At 46.7% G+C, this 10,158-nt stretch overlaps 1 protein-coding gene across 1 annotated transcript in view; it reads left to right on the top strand.

Annotated features, from left to right (window-relative positions):
* The window catches only part of TMOD2 (tropomodulin 2), a 46,149-nt gene extending 35,991 nt beyond the window's left edge, over positions 1-10,158 (top strand). Inside the window, exons 6-10 of the mRNA XM_081839220.1 lie at positions 1,127-1,257; positions 1,957-2,064; positions 4,943-5,086; positions 6,810-6,954; positions 9,930-10,158. Coding sequence (XP_081695346.1) covers positions 1,127-1,257; positions 1,957-2,064; positions 4,943-5,086; positions 6,810-6,954; positions 9,930-9,964 — 563 coding nt within the window. The 3' untranslated portion in view covers positions 9,965-10,158. The remainder of the gene's footprint in view (positions 1-1,126; positions 1,258-1,956; positions 2,065-4,942; positions 5,087-6,809; positions 6,955-9,929) is intronic.

The raw sequence follows: 10,158 nt of genomic DNA on the forward strand, positions 1-10,158 counted from the left end.
GCAATCAAGGCTCCTCAAGACTTGACAAATAATGGGGTTGGCAATTTCACGAGCACCAATTGAATTCACAGATGGAGCGTGCAGAGAATGGCCATAAGTTACTTCAGACCAGCATAATTCTGTAGAACAATAGGGACACCCCTCAGTTCTCTCTTTCTAGGACGATATCTTTCCTAATGAGATTAGCTAGTGTTGGGTCATCTTAACCGACAGAATATACCGTATTTTTCGCCCTATAGGACGCACGTTTTCCCCTCCAAAAATGAAGGGGAAATGTGTGTGCGTCCTATGGGGCGAATGCAGGCTTCAGGAGAGCCCCAGCGCCAGCCCCACAAGCTCGGGGGACAGCGGGGAGGCAGAACGCCGCCATCCCGCTGTCTCCCAATGTGGTTTGGAGGCTGACGGCGGGGAGATGCGTGCTTCTCCCTGCTGCCAGGCCCGCAAGCCCCGGACCTGGTCTGAAGGCTGTCGGCGGGGAGAAGAGCGCTTCTCCCCGCTGCCGGCCCCACAAACGCCGGGGGGGGGGGAATAAATTTTCCCCCCTTTATTTCCCCGCCCCAAAACTAGGTGCGTCCTATGGGCCGGTGCGTCCTATGGGGCGAAAAATACGGTAGTTGTTGTAGTTGTTATTTATTAAATTTATATTCTGCCCTATACCTGCAGGTCTCAGGGTGGTTGTTATTGTGATGAAACTGTCTGAATGACTATCTGAATAATGACTGTCACAACCACAACAAATTATTTATACCCCACCCATCATCAACAACAACTTATTATTATTTATACCCCGCCCATCTGGCTGGGTTTCCCCAGCCACTCTGGGCAGCTCCCAACATAATAATAAAAACACGATAAAACATCAAACATTAAAAACCTCCCTAAACAGGGCTGCCTTCAGATGTCTTCTAAAAGCCAGATAGTTGTTCATTTCCTTGACATCTGATGGGAGGGTGTTTCACAGGGCGGGCGCCACCACTGAGAAGGCTCTCTGCCTGGTTCCCTGTAGCTTCACTTCTCACAGGGAGGGAACCGCCAGAAGGCCCTCAGCGCTGGACCTCAGTGTCCATGCTGGATGATGGGGGTAGAGATTCCACCCCCATGCATAACTGGTTTATGTTCTTTTTAGATGTAGTCAAAGGTGAGAAGGTCAAGCCAGTTTTCGAGGAACCGCCTAACCCAACAAATGTTGAAGCCTCTTTGCAAAGGATAAAGGCAAATGATCCCACGCTCCTGGAAGTCAATCTGAACAACATAAAGGTAGGGATAGCATTGCTGCTCATCTGATTGCCCCATTGTGCCATTTTTTTTATTCGCAAAGTATTCCTAAATGGTCTTAAATTTGTTTTATAAAGTATTGTTACGACACTACCCCAATCTCTGAGTGGTGAGAGACTTCAGGGTGCCTCCACTTCACCCAGGGTTTAGTTACCTTGGAATAAGCAGAGACTGTGGTGTCTTTATGATATATGGTTTTATTTACACACATACACAATTACACTCCATTAGAATTCCAGGGAATGTTTCATTGAAACAGATGAAGTGAATTATGAAGATAAGTTAAACTCAAGAAAAAATCAAATTTTTAGATAACCATTAGGCTAAGTTTAATGTTTTAAAGAGTGAAATGAATATATCTAAAATTTAAGATATAACATTGGAAAATTAGATTGCAAGGTGGGGACAAGGTGATAAATTGCTGGATTAATCTTTATAAATTTGGAACGCAGGAGCGGGAGATGTGAGGAAGTCCAAAGAGGACAAGAAAATATGTTATAAAAAGTGATATTTTTGTATGTTTTGTTTTGTGTGTTGTAACTAAAAAACTTTTAATAAATATTTAAAAAAAAAAAAAAGAATTCCAGGGAATGACCCTCGTTGTCCCTTCCAACTCTATGATTTGGATTCGAATTCAATAGATATTCATTTTTAAATATTGTATTTTCTCGATTAATACAGAATATCCCCATTCCAACTTTGAAAGACTTTGCAAAAGCTTTGGAAACCAACACCCACGTGACGAAATTCAGCCTGGCTGCTACTCGGAGCAACGACCCTGTTGCAATTGTAAGTTTGAGAAGACTGTTCCTGGGAGAGAAAGAAAAAGCTCTTCACTTTTGGCTGAATCAAAGCGCAGTGTTCCAAATGCCGAGAAGCTTTCTCTGTGGGAGTGCAAACTCAAAACCAGCTCTGGGGTCGCGGTGTTTTTGAGATTTTGTCAGCGAAAGTTCTCTCCACGGCTTTCCTCTGCCCTGTTTGAGAGTTCACGCTCTCTCCTTCATTGCTGGATTTGGGAACATAGGAAAACTAGATTTTGTGTCTAGCTGCTGAGCAAGCAGAAACTAATCAGGCATAGCTCTCCTCACCTCTGCCTTTGATAGAAAAGACCTCACAGCTGTGCTGCTGTTAAAATGCACCAGGGTCCCAGAAGAAGAAATAAAACGGCAATTCAGCATACTGGTTATGGGGTCGCGAACTGTTTTAGGAAAAAAGTAACCTCCCTCACTGCTTAAAGGGAGTTGCTCAGTGGCTTCATGGGCACCTGGGAAGAACCTCAGAGGCACCCTGTTGGTGACTCCTGAGTTACAACAATCCAAGCACATTTTATCCAGAAAATAAATTAGGTCCCATTTTAGAGCTCTAACATCTCTGATTTGTAAGCTGCATTGCTGTCTCACCAGCATCCATAGACGTAGGAAGCGAGCAAGTGCAGTGGTACCTCAGGTTACAGACGCTTCAGGTTACAGACTCCGCTAACCCAGAAATAGTGTTTCAGGTTAAGAACTTTGCTTCAGGATGAGAACAGAAATCGTGCTCTGGCGGCGCGGCAGCAGCAGGAGGCCCCATTAGCTAAAGTGGTAGCTCAGGTTAAGAACAGTTTCAGGTTAAGAACAGACCTCCAGAACGAATTAAGTTCTTAACCCAAGGTACCACTGTACGTGCCCACACAAACACACACAGCATCCTTCCTTCCTCTTCATCCCAGCATGCCTTGCTTCCCCATGTTACATGAGGAGACAGGTAGAGCACAGCTGAGGCTTCTCAGTTGGGTCCCCGGGATTGTAAAGCTGAAGAGACTTACTGGAACTAAGCGTTACAAGAACGCTTTCCTGTGTGGCCACCCTTTGAGGGAAGTTTCACATAACCTGTGGGTGTTGATTGGACAAAACCTCATCCCACAATTTTTTTTACTGAGGGCCATGGCATTAAACAGGCTTTTGCATTTAACAGACCATGGCTTGGCAGTATGTTTGGACCAGGAATAGGCAAACTCGGCCCTCCAGATGTTTTGAGACTACAATTCCCATCATCCCTGACCACTGGTCCTGTTAGCTAGGGATGATGGGAGTTGTAGTCCCAAAACATCAGGAGGGCCGAGTTTGCCTATGTCTGGTTTGGACCAGGCATAGTTCAGTGGAAAGAGAGTTCCAGAACTGTGGAGGTGAAGGAGGAGGGGGGGGGGGAGAAGCTACCCTTCTGACTGGGTTACCTGTGCCACTGTAGGTAGTTTCCAGCAAATCAAAACACAATATGACATTAAACATTAAAAAATTCCCTGAACAGGACTGCCTTCAGATGTCTTCTAGGTTTTGTAGTTCCTTATCTCCTTGGCATCTGATGCGAGGGAGTTTCTGTGTCTTGTGCCCACTAACCTAATTGAACTTACTGGGTGAAAGCATACATGTTGGGCCTCAAGCAAAGCTGATCTTAACACCCAGGCAGAATCACATGGGTGATGGTGGTCCTTTAGCCAATGGATTCTGAGCCATTTAGGCCTTTAAAGTTTAACACTGGCAGTTTGAATTGGGTGTAGAAATACATCTGTAGGCAAAGCAGCTTGTGCCAAATTGATGTCAGGTGTTGCAACTTCACGTCATTAACCTCAGTATCAAAACTTCCACAATCAGGACCTGGAAAAGGCACATTGGGAAATTCTTACATAACATATCCAGTAATAGGAGCCTATATTCTCCTGGGGCCATTACATGTAGGTATTGTTGTTCCTGTGGGATGTAACCCATAAGAGGCAGTCAAGTACAACATTCCTTGAAATGCTAGAGAAGACATGCGAGGGAACGTTTGGTCCAGCCAGTCGAAACTTCCTGTTCCTCCTGGCTGGAGCATCCTTTCTTTCGCATGTGATAGAAGGTGGGCGTGACCTAACCTGTCCAGGTAATAAAAGAACGAGTCACGCAGCACACCTCCCTCTTTTTGGACTCCTTCGTTTGACCAGCCTTTAGATAGGAGTGCTCTGCTAGCTCTCAGCTAGCAGAGGCAGTGGAATTATTCCCCCATATGGGGTAGATCCACATATACATATTTGTAACTAAGCCTGCCTTCAGGGATCCAACTGTGAACTGTGTAAGTACAGTGGTGCCTCGCAAGACGAAATTAATTCGTTCCACGAGTCTCTTCGTCTTGCGGTTTTTTCGTCTTGCGAAGCACCCCTATTAGCGGCTTAGCGGATTACCGCTATTAGCGGCTTAGCAGCTATTAAAGGCTTAGCGGCTAAGCGGCTATTAGCGGCTTAGAAAAAGGGGGGGGAGGGAAAAAACTCGCAAGACTTTTTCGTCTTGTGAAGCAAGCCCATAGGGAAATTCGTCTTGCGAAGCACCTCGAAAAACTGAAAACCCTTTTGTCTAGCCGGTTTTTCGTCTTGCGAGGCATTCGTCTTGCGGGGCACCACTGTAAACTTATTCTATTGACTTTGAATAAGATTGACTGCTTTGCATGTAAAAGGGGAATGTGAACTCTGCTAAGTAAAGAAACTTGCTAGCGCGAGTTAGGAAGGATATTAATGAACAATACATTCTCTCCTGCCACCCTGAACAGTCCCATAGTTCCTATTACTACCCACCTCGTACCAGCTGGTCCTGGGGCAGGTTACAGTACTTTGTGGAGTATCCCAAGATCTGAACTCACACCACTCTTTTCCTCCCTTCAGGCTTTTGCAGATACATTAAAAGTGAACAAGACGCTGAAAAGTCTAAATATAGAATCCAATTTCATCACAGGGACAGGCATCCTTGCCTTGGTTGAGGCCCTGAAAGGGAATGAAACATTGACGGAGATAAAAATTGATAATCAGGTAAGGAAAGGGCAGCAGACTGGAACATAAGGGTTAGCTGGAATCTGAAAGTTGCAGCTTGACCATGAAAATTAGCTGGGAAGCAGTGTCCGAGGACTTGTGTTCAGTAATAGAAGGGCAAAGCTTTTGATTTTTCTTAGTACAAGGATGGGGAATCTGTGGCCCTCCAGGTGTTTTTGGACTCCCAGTGCCCATCAGCAGAATGACTGAAGGTCAGGGATGATTGACACCATCTGGAAAATCAAAGGCGATCTGCAGAGTTGTCACCTGCCCCACACCCAGGAGCGCCAACTAGAGGGGGCTGAAGGCATCCCCCAAAATTTTTAAGGAGGGGTCTGGGCCCCCTCAAAATTCCATGGCGGCCGTGCACGCATGCCACGGGGCATGCTTGAGTCATGTGCACAAGCCCTGCAGTGTGCACAAAACACGTCAGCACGCCCCACGGCAATCGTGAGTGACGTCAGCACGCCCTGTGGCATGCGTGCATGATGCCAGCACATGTGCGCGCGTTGCCCAGCCCCCCTCAATTGCGAGGGCAAGCTGGTGTGCTTGCCCGCACCTGATGGCATGGACGAAGCCATGTGCCTTTGGAAGCGCTGCTGTGATCGGCGCAGGGTTTTTGCAAGCTGCGTCTTCACTTGCCCCACAGCTGATGTCATATGGTGTCAGACTTCGGGGAATCAGCTCCCTCCTCCGTGGCAGTAGAAGATCAAACGAAAGGAATGTCTTACCAGTTAGATTCTTTAATAATCACAGTGAGAGAGAAAAGAACACATCTCCCTAGAATGATGGTGCTCCCAATTAAGGCTCATCCCCCCTCTATTAATCTACGTCACTCCTACATCTTGTAATCTGAGTTTATACCGTTTGCACTTTCTGTTCTGAGACTTTCTGAGCTATTCTCAACCTTGGGAAGAGTGGAGAAATGCTGTCCAATGACTGTGAATCTGTTAACCCTCTCTCTTCCAGTGTTTCTTCTCCTAGCTGTCCCCCCTCCAGTATTTCCCAGCTTCTGCCTTCTGAACTATGCCCCTCTGCAAGCCACTATTCCAAACCTATGCTGTCCTTCTACTCCTGGGAAGATTTGGGATCAGGGGGAGGGGGTGGCTCCCTCCATTCCTCCTCAGTGCAGCCCTCCTCAGCACAGTCCCTGACATGTGGGGAAGCAGCCTTGTGAACCCAAATGGGGAGGCCTTGGGGATATTGACCACCTTGGGAGCCGGATGTTCCTCACCAGCCTTGCCCTTGGGCACAGTGACCATGCCCCCACCCCACCCATCTGTTCAGTTGGTGTGTGAAGGGGATCTACGGGCATACAACCCCTATGCAGACAGAGCATTCCTTTCCGCCCTGGCCATACTTGTGGACTGTGGGAAGGAATGGTCACTGTGTATGTTGGGGGGCATGGCTTGCCGACATGGCTCTGCATCCACCTTCAGATGTTCTATAAGGTGGTCATCTAAACTCCCCCACCCAACACACACATGCACACACTTAAGATCTGCACAGATCTGTCCCTTGTTACCCTTCTTCCTCCTCTCTCTGTTTGGTCTGCCTGACTACCCCATGTGTCTAACCCTTGACTGGAACCCCTTTGAAGCCAGCAACTTGCTTTTTCCTGTAAAGTACCATGTATGTTGATGTGCTATATAAAGCGCTGGGGAAAATCTGTATGTCTGCTTCTTTGTGCTAAGGAAGTAAACATTTCCACCTCCTTTCCCAGAGACAACAGCTCGGCACAGCGGTTGAGATGGAGATTGCTCAGATGTTGGAGGAGAATTCACAGATCCTCAAATTTGGGTACCAGTTTACAAAGCAAGGCCCAAGAACCAGGGTCGCAGCAGCCATCACGAAAAATAACGACCTAGGTAAGACCTGCTGGTCCTAGCAAGACCTCTGGGACCTTCTTCAGTTGCCAAGGTAACATTTCCCAGCCTTAAGATCCCCTGGTAACATTTCCTCACTAGTCTGAGAAAGGTACCAAACATTTTTTTTACAGTAGCACTTTTTCAGAGTTAGGATTTTGGGCAGTCGTGCTGGGGAACCTCTTATCCTGTATCCGAATGTCAGACCAGAGAAATGCCATTAGATAAAGGCACTTTCCTGCCTCCTTTGGGCTGAAGCAGAATGATGCTTGTATACCTGTACAGTAAAGGTAAAGGGACCCCTGACCATTAGGTCCAGTTGTGACCGACTTTGGGGTTGTAGCGCTCATCTCGCTTTATTGGCCGAGGGAGCCGGCATACAGCTTCCGGGTCATGTGGCCAGCTTGACTAAACCACTTCTGGCGAACCAGAGCAGCACACGGAAACGCTGTTTACCTTCCCGCCAGAACGGTACCTATTTATCTACTTGCATTTTGATGTGCTTTTGAACTGCTAGGTTGGCAGGAGCTGGGACCGAACAACAGGAGCTCACCCCGTCACGGGGATTTGAACTGCCGACTTTCTGATCAGCAAGCCCTAGGCTCTGTGGTTTAACCCACAGCGCCGGATGGGGAAAACGTGGCTTTTCCAGATATTGTTGGATTACAACTCCCATCATCCATGCCTGCTGGCCACATTGGCTGGGGCTGATTGGAATTGGAGTCAAGCAGTACCTTAAGAGCCACAGGTTCTCCATCCCAGCTGTATAGTCAATAGCAATGGAAAGGAGTTCTAATGCCTATGTTCATAGCCTGGATGTGGGTGATTGTAGCTGTCAGAAGCTTCTCTCTCCAACCTTCAGAGGGCATTTGCTCATCAGAAGTAAAGCCAAGCCGGGCGCCTTCTAATGGTGGAGACAGGATTGGCCTTGGCTTTTGATGGTGTGACACAGCAATTTAAAAAAATGAACTGAGAATCAGAAGCCTCTCTTCAAAGCTCAGCCATGAGCTCAGAGGAGTGCATTTAACTTTTCAACCTTACATTAAGGCTGTGTACACACCATACATTTACAGCGGGTGGCGCTGTGGTCTAAACCACTGAGCCTCTTGGTTTTGCCAATCAGAAGGTTGCTGGTTCGAATCCCCATCACGGGGTGAGCTCCCGTTGCTCTGTCCCAGCTTCTGCCAACCTAGCAGTTCGGAAGCTTGCCAGTGCAAGTAGATAAATAGGTACCGCTGCGGCAGGAAGGTAAATGGTGTTTCCGTGCACTCTGGTTTCCGTCATGGTGTCCCGTTGCACCAGAAGCGGTTTAGTCCTGCTGGCCACATGACCTGGAAAGCTGCTTGTGGACAAACGCCAGCTCCCTTGGCCTGAAAGCAAAATGAGTGCCGCAACCCTATAGTCGCCTTTGACTGGACTTAATCACCATGGGGTTCTTTTTACCTTTACATTTAAAGCACCGTCTAGCTTCCCTGCAAACAAACAAGAACAAATGCTCAATCAGCAGTCAATGTTGTCTAATCTGTCTGCAAACAAATCAGGATGAGTGCTCAATAAATAGTCTGGATGCAACCCTGATGGTTTGCTGGTAACTTTGTTTTAACTCCAGACTTCATTGACTAGAGACTTTATGCATTGGCAGAGCACAAGCTGTGTACAGTCGTACCTTGTTTTGTGGCCGGGATCCGTTCCGGAGCCCTGGCTGCTAGCCGAAAAGGACACAGGGCAAAGTGGCGCATCTGCGCACACGCGCGGAGCGGTTTGCGCTTCTTCACATGTGCGAAGCGTGATTTAGCGCTTCTGCACATGTGCGAGCGGGAAACCCAGAAGTAACCCATTCCGGTACTTGCGGGTTTGCTGTGGACGTTCACCAGAATGGACACTAGACAAGGCGGACGTTCGCGGAGGTATTACTGTATATAGAAGGGTTGGGATAGCTCAGTACGTAGAGCATGGGACTCTTAATCCTAGGGTTGTGGGTTCGAGACCCATATTGGGTGAAAGATTCCTGCATTGCAGGGGGTTGGACTAGATGACCCTCGTGGTCCCTTTTCAACTCTACAATACTTTGATTCTAAGGTCCCAGGTACAATTCCAGGGATCTATAAGTAGGGCTTTCAAATACTCCTCTCTGAGACCCTGGAGAATTGCTGGAGATGCCAGGCATTGAATCTGGAATCTTTGAACTTTTGCATGCAAAGCAGTTGCTCTGGCACTGAGCTTCACACCTTCTCTCCAATAAGCTTCATGCAAACGTCACATAACTTGCATTGAGCTCCTTGGAAGACGGGCAAGACACACCTCTAACACATAAACAAACACAGTTAATTTTTTTAATTAACAATCTCAACATAACGAATTATCAAAACAAATAATCTTCGTTATTTCCCCCTTTCCCCCCTCCCCAACAAACCCTCCCCCCCCCCGAGACTTCCCTCAGCTCCTCTCTCTGATTTCTCAACTCATATTATTCTCTGCATATTGTAAAATTGTATACATCCTTATATTATCTGTCTACTATATTAACCCTCAATAAATTTCGGTATGTTTATTCAAAACCTGCCAAGGAGTCCAGTTCATTTTGTTGTCTTTTAAAATAATTTGTAAAAAGTTCCCATTCTTCTTTAAAGTCACAGTTGTCCTTATCTCACAGTTTGCATGTCAGTTTCGCCAGTTCTGCATAGTTCATCAATTTCTTTTGCCACTGTTCTTTTGCTGGGGTTTCTTCATTCTTCCATCCTTGTGCTATCAAGACTCGTGCCGCTGTTGTTGCATACATAAATAAATTCTTTATTTTCCTTGGCAGGTCTTGCCCTACAATCCCTAACAATCCCTAACAATCCCTAACAATCCCTAACAAAAATTCTTCTGTTTTTTTTTTACAAATGTCATTTTAAACATAACACAACACAGTTAATTAACTCCCCCCCCCCCCAGTTGCAAAATTAGTAAAGTGTTTTCTCTCCCCCTCTCTCTAGTTCGCAAGAAGCGTGTGGAAGGAGAACGTCACTAGTCTTGCCAGGAGGTGAACAAGCTAGACGTCAAAGAGAGCTGTTCTATCACCCATCTCAGAGAATTCACTGGTCTTAAGGGAAGACACTGGAAAGTCTTTAGAATGAAGCTGCTCGTGTTCCATTATCCCCTCCCCCTCCCCACAAACCTTTTTTTTTTAAAAAAAAGATGATTCAGCCTGATTTTTCATAAAAA

The sequence above is a fragment of the Podarcis erhardii genome, assembly GCF_964252035.2.
Source record: "Podarcis erhardii genome assembly, chromosome: 14".
NCBI classification, from domain to species: domain Eukaryota; kingdom Metazoa; phylum Chordata; class Lepidosauria; order Squamata; family Lacertidae; genus Podarcis; species Podarcis erhardii.